This window comes from Amblyomma mixtum, chromosome 2 (genome assembly GCF_055824585.1).
Source record: "Amblyomma mixtum isolate Tamu chromosome 2, ASM5582458v1, whole genome shotgun sequence".
NCBI classification, from domain to species: Eukaryota; Metazoa; Arthropoda; class Arachnida; order Ixodida; family Ixodidae; genus Amblyomma; species Amblyomma mixtum.
The window spans coordinates 200713434-200728438 of record NC_143013.1 but is presented as its reverse complement, the minus strand read 5'-3'; the positions used below and the strand labels follow the sequence as shown (position 1 = coordinate 200728438).

The window sequence follows — 15005 nt, the reverse complement described above, 5'->3', positions numbered from 1 at the left end:
GTATCCACTCGGGGATTCTGGAGTGTCTTCAAAATTTTAAGACTCTGCGAAAAATTCAAAGGCTTCAGTAAAGGCTTTTGACTGTATCCCACGTCACCACTGCTCTTTATTACTGTACTAAGGCACATTGTGCCGTCGTGTTCTTCCTTGTCTGGTGTTTCTGTGCTGGTTTTCCTTCCGCTGGTTCTGCGCTGGTTTTCCTGTTGGAGCACACTTTGGTGGGTGCATCTCAGGGCATCCACCAGTGAAAATACATCTGCCACCTACCAGCCTGCACCCACCATCACCCTCACCCATTTCCACCCTCCAGAAGCTCCCTGCCACCGCCCACCTTCACCGTTCAGGAGCCCTCAAGCAGTGGAATGAAAAAGTGACGCCGCAATTTAATTCAGACACTCAGTGGGAAGGTTATCAGTGTAAAGCGAAATGTACAAGTACTACTGCTGACGCAGATTTGTTGCATCGAATTGTGTGATCGCCCGTGCTTTGTTTCTTTAATTTTACTACCAGTACAGGGCTCGTTGCATCCAAACTGTCTGCAATCCCAGGCTGCTCGTGTACTTTCTTGAAAAGGACTGCAAAACTGACAAAGGCACCAGACAGAGGATGCAGAGAGCACTGTAACTGTCTTGCACTACCTTTCATGGGAATATGATACGCAACTAGACAGACGTGACTTTATGGGCATTGGGGAGCAAGGCCTTTTCTTTCCCTTTACCCCAAGCAAGAAGTTGCATACAGGAGAACCATGCTGGGCCCCATTTTTGCGGCGAAATAAAGTTCAAGAAATGCGTGGTTCTAATGGGACCTCTCCCTCCAAAGAGGGACCCACGAATTTGCCCATGCGACTAAGTGAGTGTGTGGGAGAGAAGCCTCAATTCGCTAGGCAACGTTTCAACAAAAGCACTTCTTTTAGTTTGGGTTCATTTGAACACAGGTCTCTCATTGATCCATTGGTTAGGGGCCTGAATCTCCCCACCCACCCTTGTTCACTTTATGCTGTCAAGAATGTTATCTTTCGTGCCCTCTCTTTTCCTTGTTATTGTGCACTCATGTGTATAGATTGTTGCAACGCTAAACTCGCACCGTAAAATGCTTCTCTCAGCTAAACGACTGGCTTATTTGCACTGGAATTTTATGCAGAGATGGCATACGACAATCTTGCTCTTTGAATACCAAGTTTGGATGATGTGCTTTCCTGGTTTCATCAGAGTTAATTATAAATCCACTTCGTCTGCAGCACTGGCGACTCCCATGACAAGCAGCTTTCGCATAGTGGCGTTTAGCTTTGCAGCAGTTAGTACAGCCGACTCTCGATGATTCAAACTCTATGAGGACTGCAAGTTTGTGTTAATTATGTGGAGTTGCGTTGAAGGGAGGCTCCTTTATACACTTTATTATACACGCCCCGCCGCGGTGGCTCAGTGGTTACGGCCCTCGGCTGCTGACCCGAAAGACGCGGGTTCGATCCCGGCTGCGGCAGCCGAATTTCGATGAAGGCGAAATTCTAGAGGCCCGTGTACTGTGCGATGTCAGTGCACGTTAAAGAACCCCAGGTGGTCGAAATTTCCGGAGCCCCTCACTATGGCGTCCCTCATAGCCTGAGTCACTTCGGGACGTTAAACCCCAATAAACCAAACCAATAACCAAACTTTATTTTGACCAGAGCAAAAGCGTTAGTTTGACCAAATGAGAAGGTCAAATTTATGCGATTTTACTGCGTTTGGTCAGCCACCTTAAAAAGTGCTGGATCCCACTTTTGCAATGCTCTTAAGCCCCTGTCGCTTTTCTTGTGCAGCAGCAGTTCCAGCAGCAGCCACAGGATGGCAGCACTGGTGGCGACGACGGAAGCTTTTACCAGCCACCGCCGCCGCAGCAGCAGTTCTGGCGTGGCGGTGGCAGTCCGCACAAGAGAGGAGGCGGAGGCGGTGGTGGCCACTGGTACCAGGGAGACAGTGGACCCCCCGGACAGCAGCAGGAGAGCCTCAAGCGACCCTGGGATGCCAACGATGGGGGTGCTGACGGGGGTGCTGCCGGAGGACAGCCGCCCGCCAAGAGGGGCGGAGGTGCCGGATGGGGAGGCCGAGGGGGCGGCTTCGGGCGCGGATTTGGCCGGGGAGGATTCCGCGGCGGGCGAGGGGGCTTCCGCGGAGGCAGGGGCGGCAGAGGAGGTGCCAGGGGAGCGGGCGGCCACTGAAGACACGTGCACAGTGGCGAATTTGCACGGTGGACTTGCATAGTGGCGAGTGTGCATGGTGGCGAATCGCTGGATGACTCTCGGACAATGCTCCATCCCCTGCGTCGCCAACCTGCCGGCTCGCACCTTTGACTTTTGTCTTCTCAGTCATGGTGGTGTGCGAAGAGTGCCGAACCTGGTCCATATCTGCGTGTACTTGTGTGCCTCCGTGTTTGACTCGTCAAGCAGTGAAGGAAAGGGGAACGGTGCCGAAGTGACAGGTATGAGTTCGATGTTGGCTCATAAACGCATTAGCTGTTGTTGAGATTTGCTTGCAGGTGACAATGAAAGAAAAACGTAACCGAGAGAAACATAGAATGCTAATTGGACCTTACTTCTTGTTCGAGCATCGTTAGGTGATATGTCTGTCCAAGTCTACGAGGTTCAATACAAAATTACCTGACTGGTACACATGGCAGTGCTCCTTCTTTTGTCTAGATTTTGTAGCATTGATTTCCTTTAGGCTTGTTGGCTCAAAGCACTTGAAGGCATAGGTTAAGTTTTTGTTGCGATTTGTCGTATGTTGGCACTGATGTCACGTTCTTAGCTGCATTGCTGACTGTGTTTCAAGTGGTTCTCTACAGAGCCAATAAATGCCGCATTGTGATGTAATTACATAGCCGCTGCCGGGCTTAGAGAGAAAGTGCGCACATTATTTGAATGCTTGTTAGGCAAGCTTTTTGAGCTGCATAGTTGTACTTCTTTCATACGCTGACCATTGTTTTGGGATGGGGAAGTGTGTTGTGTGCATTGTGGCCTGTCTGTACTTTATTAGTCATGCAACGGCACTTCCGTCCAAAATGCAGGCCTCATAGATTTTTTCTGTGTTAGTCATTCTGCGGCGTGTTATGTTCATGAATTTGTGGTGTTCCATGGCTCGTGAAAACAGTGTCATTGTTAGTGAAATCAAGTGAGACGATCTATGAAAAGGAATGCATTTGGCTGGTGGCAACTGGGCGAGCCTTTTGAGTTTATGCCTTGGTTAATGCCCCCCCCCCCCTGTCAACGCACACTGTGTATAATTTGGTTTTGTTTTGATCCCATGCGGTGAGAAAACACTGCTTTGAACTCTTTAAGGTATGCGTCAAAGTCGCCGCATCTGTGGCAGGGTGTTGACAGCACAAAGGTGTTGACACGCACATCAATTTTCCGGAAGCGGATAGTACGGAACTGGGACAGCCTTGCATCAAGTGGCAACTGGATTCCTGACTTTGGTGCATCGTGTTTGTCTGTACGTACCAGCGTCCCGCAGTTGTTTTGCAAGCATCCAACGAAGCTCCGTGAACAAGTCTGTGCCGTAAATCGAGTGCACCGGGACTTCACCACTTGAGCCATTGCCGTGAGCAGTCAACAGTGTGAACACACGTTAAGTACCAACAGTGGTGCAAACGCACAAACGCAGGTTGTGCCAGGAAAGCCTGTGCGCGGTTAGTCTTCATGAGAGAGTGAGTTGAAGTGTTCATAAGCGAGGTGCAGAGCTGCGCTTCATCTGACATCTGTGTGTGTGTGGGTGTGACTTGCTTAAGGCTGTGGTTTTACATCCTTGAGGTAATGAAATAGCAACGCACATTTTGTTTTCTTCTTTCCTCTTGCTTGCTGTGTGCTTCTGTCTGTTATTTCTTTTATGGTGAACACACACTTCACACCACTGTCTACTGGTGGATGGAACTGTAGCAGAGAGGTGCCTGTCTTCCTTGCACGTGGCTAGTTAATATTAATGACTCACTGATTGATGCAAAAGAACATGCGTACTTCGAAACTCATGAAATCAGGCTTCTTTGCAGCTTAGTTGGTCATCCTCAGTAAGGCGACATATCTGCACTGAGGATTCAGGAAGTGAGCAGTTTTCACCAGTACAAAATTGGAGCAATGAACGTGACTTGACGACCAGTAACACTACAGTGGAAATGACACACGCCGAGATACAGAAGCATTATTTTTTTTTGCACGATTTCTCCATATTCTGATATGCGATAGACCTTATTACAGTGAAAGCTCGTTAATTCAAAACTCGATAATTCGAATTTTCGGATAATTCGAACTACACTATTTGGTCCGGCCAAGCTCCATAGAGATCTGTGTATAAAAAAGCCCGTTAATTCGAAAGCGAGTCGGTTCCGGTACGGATAATTCGAACTACGCGCCACGGCGTCTGGGCGGCTTGGCACACAGCTTGTGGCCAAAAAAAAAAAAAAGCACCTCCTCCGCATAGTTAGCTGCGTACGTCCTAAACGGGCACAGAAGATGGAACTAGATAAAACCTTGGAAAAGTGGGTAAAGCTTAAATGGCACCATCACCGGCGCGGTGGCCGGCGGCACCGGAGGGTAGGGTTTGGCGACCGCACTGGCGGCTCTTTTCCGCGCAACCTCCGGAACTCGCATCTAAATACTCGTTAATTCGAAAATACGGATAAGCACTGTCAGCGCGGTCCCAGCCAACGCCCATGAAGGCTATGACTTCGGACCGGCGCTACAAATTACGAGCGAAAAACTTTTTTTTTCTTTGCGAGTGTCGTCCATGCTTCCACCCATCGGTCGGACGCGACGGAAGCACGCGCTCAGCCGCGAACAAGACGCCCGCTTTTGAACTAGGCTTGCGCAACCGAACAAGCGCTGGCACTTTGCCAAAGTTCGCTTCCCCCTTGCTGGAGCTAACCCCCCCCCCCCCCCCCCCCCGGCCTAAGAATCTGAAAAAAAAAAAAAAGCGTCAGTCGTTAACGCTTCCCTCCATCTGGCACCGTCACGGCCCACAACGCATTTTTTGGCGGCGCTCCAAGATGCTGCGCAGCGATAACAGTCGTTAACGCTTCCCTCCGTTTGGCACCGTCACGGCCCACAACGCATTTCTTGGCGGCGCGCCAAGATGCTGCGCAGCGATAACATCACTTATCGCTGCGCAGAATCTTGGCGCGCCGCCAAAAGCGTTGTGGGCCGTGACGGTGCCAAACGGAGGGAAGCGTTAACGACTGACGCTTTTTTTTTTTTTTCAGATTCTTAGGCAAAAATCGGGGGGTTCATTATGTGAGTGGGTTCGTTACGCGAGTAAATACCCTACATATACCGTAATGCAAATGGTTCTTGTCGGTTTTTTCGCGGCCATTCGATAATTCGAACATCGGATAATTCGAACTTTTTTCCCGGTCCCGTGAAGTTCGAATTAACGAGCTTTTACTGTAATACGTTTCTTTATAAATAAGTTTAATGTGTTAACATGTGTAGCGTAAAGGTTTCCTGGGGTTGCTGTTTGAGCCACATGTGTCTCATGCTGAGGATCATTCGTTGTGGAACACTTGAGGCAAAGCTAAGATGTGTCGAGTTTCTACATAAATGACGCAGTAGAAATGGAGCCAGTAAGTCAAAACAGCTGTGTGTACCCGAATTCTATAACCTGCCATTCAAGCTGCGTGAGGTATAGTGACCAAACAAAAGGCGCATACTCTGCGAGCCCTAACATCTTTTCAAACAACAGCTCTATGCTGGACTTCGTCATCGCTATTCAAATGTGTTCACAGCCACTTGGTGAAATGAGGAATATTACACATCAGTCATGTTCACACCGAGAGAAAAGAATTCACTGCATTGTTAGCGCGTTATTAAGCAGTGAGCAGTTTGGCGGCTTGTCCAATTAGTGCCACGCAATAGTCTTTGTGCGATGAAACCAATCAGGCACACCAGGAGGATGGGGAGGGGTGATGAAAGTGAGGGCACTGAATATAGATACACAGGAGGAGAGAGAGGTCTGGATTACCAAATACTATATGCTTTCTGATTGCTGCTATGATTGGAACAGAGTGACAACAGGTGCCAAATAGAGGGTGAACGTGAACAGCCGCCGCGGTGGCTCAGTGGTTATGGTGCTCGGCTGCTGACCCAAAAGACGCGGGTTCGATCCCGGCCGCGGCGGCTGGAATTTCTTTGGAGGAGAAATTCTAGAGGCCCGTGCACTGTGCGATGTCAGTGCACGTTAAAGAACCCCAGGTGGTCGAAATTTCCAGAGCCCTCCACTGCGGCGTCTCTCATAGCCTGAGTCGCTTTGGGACGTTAAACCCCATAAACCAACCAACCATCCAGTGCCAAGTAGAAGGGAGTTGTTTGCATAGTGGGCAAAGCGGTTATATGCTTTGGTGACATTGGACCTGCCCTGTTTGCTCTTTGGACCTTTTCCGGTCATCCACAGAAAGGTAGGTACTGGGGTTGCTGTACGAACAATAACTGCCACATTCGTCGGTAAGCCAGAGCCTGCTGTTTCTCTTTGGACAGTAGTGTTCGTCCTGTCTGGATGGATTTGCCTCGTAAAGGAAAACCACCAAAGGAGAGTGCCAAATGATCCGACCGACTTGCTCAAGAGGTTGTTCAGCTGCACTTGCGGTATTAGCTGAGCATAGTGCAATGCACTTTGTTTGTGGTCGAGCTCATGGTGCTCTGCACAAAACGAAATCCACTGCAGCCACAAAAATAGGATCTGACAACACCAGGCATGCAGCACCAGACTAAACGCGGTAAAATTTCAATACGATAACAGCTGATACAAATTTTTGGATGATGAAAGTTTGTAAAATTCCCTGGCCAGAGTGCATTGCATGCGATGTGCAGACTTTTCAATTTGCCAAACACTCCCCCACACCACTACAAATAATACGTATTTGCTGGACGCGACCGCACACAAGAGGACAAAATGCTGCCTGTGCATTGCTGACGCGGTGATCTCCGATCATGCGGTAGCAATGAGCGATCCTTGCAGCCATAAATCCCGTCAACTGTAAACAGATCTGTGTGAATGCATTTCGTGTGCTTCTGCATATGAATTTTGTTTATTTTGGGTGAAGCGAATATTTTTTGCGACTCTGTGAGATTCGAGATTTCCTGCCTTCAAGATTCAAGATCATCGATTTTGTACTCTATAGCTTTTGCCACACCACGCATTACTATTACTTTCTACGTGACTTGGAACACATGCGAAGTGAACCAACTGAGCTATCTTAATTTATAGTAAATCAGTGTGCCTTGGCACGGCGCTGCCAACTTCTACAAACATTAGCGCACTATGTTTTTTGCTTCAACGGATATCTGCTTCAATTTTCAGCACCTTTGCAATCGCACTGTTTTTTCAAGGACAGAGCTGCTACCCAGAGCTTGTGCATTGCAGTTCGTGTTGAACGCGATAGTGCAAGCTCCTGTCGGTGATTCATGCATGAAGCAGAACAAGGTCCATCACAGATGCAGTGATAGCTCTGTTGCAATAACCTCTGAAATCTCGGAAGTACTGAAATGTGGAGAATTGAAGCTTACAGTCTTGTTTAACGTGAGACATCGCATGAACCACGGGTGCTCGGGGGTACCAGTTGCCCAAGTTCCAAGCTTGAAGGGACACTGAGGAGAGCACTATTAATATTTTTTTTTATAGCAAAATCCTATAGTTCGGCATTTCATGGCTTTGTTGCCACTTGGCCGGCAGCGAAAGATGCATTTATTTCCAAGAAATTTGGATTCGAAGTTGAAAAAGTTTTTTCCGCCGCTCTGATTCAAACTTGTGATTCTCCTATGACGACACAGGACTAAGTGACGAGAAACATGACGTGAAATGACGTAAAGCAGACTCCGTGATTTCTGGCAGCCAGCAGTGCGGCCTAGCAGCAGCCGAAAAGAAAGCTACCGCAGGCCGCATGTTGAAGGCAACTATCGGCTATTGCGGCCGTCGCTACAGTCGCTTCGCTTACGTTTGCACTGGCGTTTTGCCAGCGTTACGATGGATCTTGTTCTCGAAGTCGTCAGCGAAGTTCTCACAAATAGACACCTTTAGCATATCGTGTACCTTGTTACCGCTAGCGGAATACCGGGAGCCCACCTGCCGCCGGCGAGCAGGCGCCGATTGGTACCGATGCTTCAGGCGCGCACGTAGCTGCCGGGCACGTGGCGCCATCTGGCGACGTCAAGGAGATTTGCGCATGCATTGGCGTGCTAGAACCATTCTAGCAACACTGTTTTGTCCTATGACTTCATGACGCTTGTACTTGCGAGTTTGGCCTGTGGCGGCGATACCTGTATTTTGGTTCTTGCTCTTTTCTACGTTACAAGAGCTTTGTTGTCAGTATGAGTGGCGTTTTTGTAATCAGGAGCTGGTATTCTGTCGATACAAGCCAACTTCAATTTCTCCTCAGTGTCCCTTTAATGAAGATGCAATACACAGAGGGTATAGCTCTGTTGCATGTTTGTTGTGCAGTTTTTATGTCGTAAAGGAGCAAACAACGCAACACACTTTCATCTTTAAAGATTCTACTGCACCACAGTGGTTGAAAGGTGGGCGTGCTTCATCGTGTCTTCCTTCTGAGCACATAGTGATGGCCAGTGGACGTAAGCTGGGTGGACTTCCCACTGGCACTTCAAGAGCAAGCAGGAAGGCATGATGGGTGAATGGAATATTCAGCACAGCCCTTGCAGCAAAGAACAGCTTGTTGAGGCAAGAATGACGCAGTGTTAAAAGTGCAAAGTAAAATGAGTGGAAAAAATTCACCCGCTCACCAAAATGCTCACCTGCACATATCCAATCTGGCTTCAAAAATTGGGGGTTGGGGGTTAGTGCACAAGCTGCGAACAGAATTGTTTTAATATGGAAGCCACCAAATTTCACGCCTATTCTTAGTACTTCAATTTGCCTCAATTTTCATTTTTAGTTTTTGTCGGGGCTTTATATCAGCTGCTGAAGCTAAAGGAAGTACATGAAGGAGTTATGTTTTTAGTTCAAGCAGAACACTCAATAGTTTTCCTCTAAGTCATAAGTTTCTCACATATTTTTAGCTATGCCTGTCCATACGATAACCAGTAAGCTGTTCTACTGGTTTCCTGAAAGAGCAGACGAAAGCTCGAGGGAAGTGAAGGCCGTGTCAAGTAAGAGATGCTTCACTAGTGGTCTGTGACTGGCTAATTTCGATCTCCTTTAGAAACATAGTTGCTGCACTGAATGAATCTAAAGTCTTGGTTCTTAGTATACAAGACTGTCGAAGCAGTGGTCCCTTGAAGAAGAGTGGGAGTATGTGTCATATGACAACAGAAGAACGCCTGGTTATGCAACTGCGTCGACAAATTGGCTTAGTTTATGATTATACGCTGGAGGAAAATCTAGGAGTTATTGCTTTCAACTACTCTGACAGTCTATTCCTCTCTTGTGCTGATATATGTTGCAGCACTGGACTTTTTATTGCGAAAGCAATACTACTTGCACTTTCAGCTCCTCGCGTGGCGAGGCCGCGGTAGCTACCATTGACCTTTAGCTTGACCTCTGCTATGACGTCCTACCATATGCCGCAAAAACCAGGGGCCCAACTTGTGCCGTCGCGAGGCGAGGCCGCGTTTGGTAGCTGCTGCCTAACTCCTGCGCCCGCCGTGCGCGGCGCGCCTTTCAGCGCTCTTCATCACACACCAGGAATCTACACACGACCACTTCAGCATTGCATTGGATTGGATTTCAATGGATTGGATTGTATAACCGATGCATCACCACAAGCACCACCACCAGCTACACTACCAGCTGAACCATGGCGTAGCTACGCATATTGCTTTCGCAATTACCGGGCTTAACCAAGCTAAGCCACAGCCATTTTTTTTTACCAAAACGCACAATAGGCCCAATTCAATGTAACAGTATGCTGAAAACAAGCCATGCACAGCTCTGGGCATGTCAGGGCATGGTTTTATTAAAGAGCGAAAGCTCAAAGTCTCTCGGTTAAGGGCCCCCACACAGGCTTGCTGAACCCCATATTTGAATTTCCAAGTTAAACCTTATTCAAGTTAAAACTATCACAAGAAAAAAATACAATAGGCTACTGTTAACACCTAATTGCTATGCACAGATCCATTAACTGATTTATGCAGGTAATAAACATTACTCGCCGTCATGGTGGCTCAAGGCGCTCGGCTGAGGACCCGAAAGACGCGGGTTCGATCCCAGCCGCAGCGGTCGAATTTCAATGGAGATGAAATTCTAGACGCCCGTGTACTGTGCGATGGCAGTGCACATTAAAGAACCCCAGATTGTGGAAATTTCCGGAACCCTTCACTCCATAAATTAATAAACAGTACTCCAGTTCACCAGTTTGCAGAATCATGTAACGCACTGCATATGACGCAAAACTAGTAAAACGTGTGCACAGCCTCACAATGCTACACCCATCAACACACCAAGATGGCTTATACTGGAAAGCTGATAGCCATGAACCATCTCAGCCAACCACTTATCTCCAAGGGATGTCCCAGTTTGGTTTCAACGTCCACGAGTTGGAGCGCAGATTGGTGGGGTGTCCACTAAATGTTTCTGGAAGTACGTGGGTAGACGTGCAAATCTAAATGTTTTTGTGAAATATGTCCAGCAAGAGATCAAGGTGATGCAATTTAAGTTTTTTTGGCTAAAAAATATATTGACCTATGTAAAATATATTGACTATATTGACCTATGTAAAATTAAATATATACCAAGATGTCTTCATGCAGCATTTGAACGAGCAAGTTCCAGGTATAAATGAAATGTGAAATGAAATCTGGCTCATTAAAGAGCACCATTATATAACTTACTTTTTAAATGGGAGGAGCACCAAATTTTTTGTATAAGGCATTAGTAAATTTCCCTGTGCTAGTACAGAAAGTTTTTTTCGGCTTTCAAGTTGCTCTCTAAAACAAAAAAATGGCCTGGCTTAGGTTATGGTTAAGCCTAGGATGCGAAGCATAGTAGCCAAAAAAATTAAACATTACCTGGCTATACCTGGTTAGCCATTCATAGACAAGACATTACCTGGCTATACCTGTGTGGTGTTTCGCAGGACGACACATTGATGAAGACTAGCGCGTGGCCCCCAGGCCCACGCCCAAAGGAAAAAGCCCCGTTTATTGCAACCTGACAAGTATATATACAGACACGGAGTACGTCACGCATGCGCCGAGCATCACAAGAGTACACGTGCACTTGCAACGATAGATATTATCACACGAGGATCGATAACGCCACATCTTCCCTTTCCCTTTGAGAAAACAAAAGCAGCAACTTGCGAAAGAAAATACAACGATTCAATGGTTCAATGAGTGGCATTCACAAACACCGTACCGTTCCGGCTTTCTTACTATTCGACCAAAGCGTGTGACATGTTCACCCTGTACCGCAGGCGAAGAGGTTTCTGGCGGCAGCTGCGACGGACCACTTGGGAGAGCTTCCGTTTTGTTCTCCTCGGGACCGTCTGGGACAGTTTGTGCAATAGAAACAGAGTTTCCGTTCTCCTCTGTACCGTCTAGGCTAGACAGAAATTCATACTCCCCGTCAATGGAATCCGGGACTCTGTTTGGCGCCTGCTTGATTAGCGCTCGCCGGTTTCGTTCAATCTGGCCCCCGCTCTCCAAAACCACAATATACGAGCGTGGCCGCTTTGCGCGCTGAAGCACCACACCTTCCCGCCTGTAGTCCTTGACCCAAACAGAATCACCTGGCACCAACGGTAACATATGTCGGGCAGCATACCGGCGATCATAATTTTGCCACCGAGTCTCCCTGAAAGCTGCGTCTTTTTCCCGTGCTTCTTTGAGATTGGGGGTCTTGGGTGCCAGCTTCTTTGGGTGGAGAGGCAAGGTAGTGCGAAGGCGCCGCCCCATGAGTAGCTCTGCTGGAGTTTTTCCTAGGGGTCCCGGCGTGTCCCTGTATGCTAACAAAGCCAGATGTAGGTCACCAGATTTTAGCAACAGCTCTTTCACAGTTTTTACCATTCTTTCTGCCTCCCCATTTGCCTGCGGGTACCTAGGGCTACACGTCACACGTTTGAATCCGTAACAGTTCGCGAACTGGCTGAACTCCTGGCTGACAAATTGAGCACCATTATCGGTTACCAGCGTTTCCGGTATACCGTGGGTAGAAAACACCTTCTTGAGATGATAAATAACTTCTGTGCTGTTAAGAGAGGTCAGCGGACACAATTCTGGAAATCGAGATAAGTAATCAACTATGACCAAGTAGTTACAGCCTTTCACATGGCAGATATCAGCGGCAACCCTTTGCCATGGCCGAAAAGGTGTCTCAGTCGGGATCATTGGCTCGCACGGCTGGAAGCGAAATTGGGAACACGTGCGGCAGTCGGCAATGAATACCGCAAGCTGAGCGCTTAAACCTGGCCACCACACGGACTCCCTTGCCCTTGCTCTACACCTTACAACACCCTGGTGGCCCTCATGAAGCAGTTTTAACATTCTGCTTCTAAGGCAGTGTGGCACAACAATGCGAGTGCCGTGCATGAGGACACCTTTACATACGCTCAAAACGGCGCGATCCTGCCAATAGGGCCTCAAAACGGCCGATAACGAAGGTAGACTAGGCCACCCCTCACGGACGTAGCGGCACAACGTACAACAAGTCTCGTCCTTCGCCTGTTCTTCGGCTACTAGCCCGAAGTGCTGCGACTCGCTCAGCTCAGATAACACGCCGGCAACGTAACAGTTGACTTCTTGGACTACAGGCGGGAAGGTGTGGTGCTTCAGCGCGCAAAGCGGCCACGCTCGTATATTGTGGTTTTGGAAATACTCCGGAGCCGAAGTTATGCCAAAGGATAGCCGCTCAAAGCAATAACGGCCAAACGGAGTAATGAAGGTTGTGAGCGGCTGACATTCTTTTGCTAACCTCACTTGATGGAAACCAGAGTTTGCGTCGAGTTTGGAAAACTTGACGGCACCGCTGAGCAACCCGAGTGTCTCATCGACAGTTGGAAGCACAAACCGTTCGCGTTGCACCGATTTGTTCAGTTTAGTAAGGTCAACGCATATTCGCACTTGTCCTGACGGCTTCAAGACGGGCACTATGCCAGCACACCACTCCGTAGGCCCTTGAACTTTGCGAATGACCCCATTCTTTTCCATCTCTTCCAGCTCTTGTTTTACGCCGTCTCGCAGCGGGATGGGTATGCGACGAGCAGTGTGAATGGCATAGGGCACGGCATCTGGTTTAAGACGAATACAGTATTCGCCTTTCATGGTCCCCAGACCGCGGAACAAGGAACCAAATCGCGTCTGCACTACCTGATGAACTGATGCTTCGTCCACAAATTTAACTATTCCCAGGGCTTCTATTGCGGGTAAGCCAAGAATCGCATTGCTCACCGAATCGACAACGAACACATCCTGTCTAACCGAAGCACGCTTCCACAGAATGTCGGCAGTAAACTTTCCCTTCAAGTTCAATCTGTCACCGCCTGGTCCCATCAGAATAACATCAGTAGGCTGTAGTACCTTCGGCAGCGCTGGAAACGACCCTGGGACAACATTTACCTCAGCTCCCGTGTCAACTTTCGCCGAAACAACTGCACCATTAATAGCAATCTGAACAAAGCGAGCCTTTGCAGATGACACAGCCAAATCTCCCACGGATAATGTCACACAGTTCATGTTCGGTTGCTCACCCCAAGGACTGCAGATGCCTACCTCTGAAGGCCATGCTTTGGGTTCCGTGGTCCTGTGTGCCCGTGAGCAGACAGCTGCGAAATGTCCCCGGCGCTGGCACACGTAGCACAGTGCTCCTCTGGCAGGGCACGACGACCTCGAATGAGGGCCCCTACCGCAAGCGGCACACGTCTGGTGATCCGGACGTCTCTGGTTCGATGTCCGCCTATGAACGGTGTCGACTTCAGCCCTCGTCAGGAATTCATGCTCTTCGCGGTCCACAACGCTCCGAAGATCCTGCTGCTGTCGCTGCACAGCTTCGTTCAGGCGTGCCTTGGTGAGAGCACTTTTTAGAGTCAGCGCCGCATCCATTTGAAGAGCTTCCGACAACTTTGCGTCCCGTAGTCCAACTACAAACCGGTCGAGAATCATCCGCTCTCATCTCCCCGTAGTCGCATCTATCGGCCAGCGTATGTAACTCTGTAACATACTGATCTACAGACTCGCCTGGGTCTTGGTGGCGGCGATGGAAGCACGCACTTTCGTAGACTAAGTTCCTTGTGGCGACAAAATGGGTGTCGAACTGTGTCTTCACCACGTCGTATTTCTTCGAGTCTTCCTCGGACAAGTTGAAAGTCTTGAAAATGTTGCGTGCCTGTCGTCCCATCGTGTACAGCAACGTACGCACCTGAGCCTCTTGAGTTCGCTCATTAAGTCCTGAGGCGAATCGGTAGTCATCGAATTCTTGTATCCACCCAGGCCACTCGGACGTCTTGTCGAAGTTGAAGCTCGCTGGCGGCTGCACCAAAAAAAGCTGAGACGAAACCTTCGTTTCTTCCGACATTTTCTGGGCTGTTATCCGGCTGGTATACGATGCTGCTGGCGGCCGGCCACAGGCAGTAACCTTACGTCTGCCGTGGGTCCCGTATAACCTGGACAACCACTTCTGACACCATGTGGTGTTTCGCAGGACGACACATCGATGAAGACTAGCGCGTGGCCCCCAGGCCCACGCCCAAAGGAAAAAGCCCCGTTTATTGCAACCTGACAAGTATATATACAGACACGGAGTACGTCACGCATGTGCCGAGCATCACAAGAGTACACGTGCACTTGCAACGATAGATACTATCACACGAGGATCGATAACGCCACAACCTGGTTAGCCATTTCATAGACAAGAACAATCTTCACCTCGGCATCGGTTGTCGAACGCTGCCGTCTAGCTGCTGCATACTGTGCACGTCGCTTGGCAAGCCGTACTTCTCGTTCTTCTCCCGTTCCCATGGCTCTTTGTAACTTGCGCTTTGCGGTCTGACGAGCCGCCCTCTCCCTGGCCGACATCTCGCTGCTCAACTGACTCAACGAG

The 15005-nt window shown here is 48.8% G+C and overlaps 1 protein-coding gene across 2 annotated transcripts in view; it reads left to right on the top strand.

The window, feature by feature from the left end:
* Positions 1-3828, top strand: part of Wdr33 (WD repeat domain 33) — a 58377-nt gene extending 54549 nt beyond the window's left edge. Inside the window, exon 17 of one of the 2 annotated variants that reach the window (XM_089572949.1) lies at positions 1802-3828. In XM_089572949.1, the coding sequence (XP_089429075.1) occupies positions 1802-2197 (396 nt within the window). In that variant the 3' untranslated portion in view covers positions 2198-3828. Of the gene's footprint in view, positions 1-1798 lie in introns of both variants that reach the window. The other variant, XM_089572948.1, reaches the window with a different exon arrangement.
* The last annotated feature ends 11177 nt before the right edge of the window (positions 3829-15005 follow it).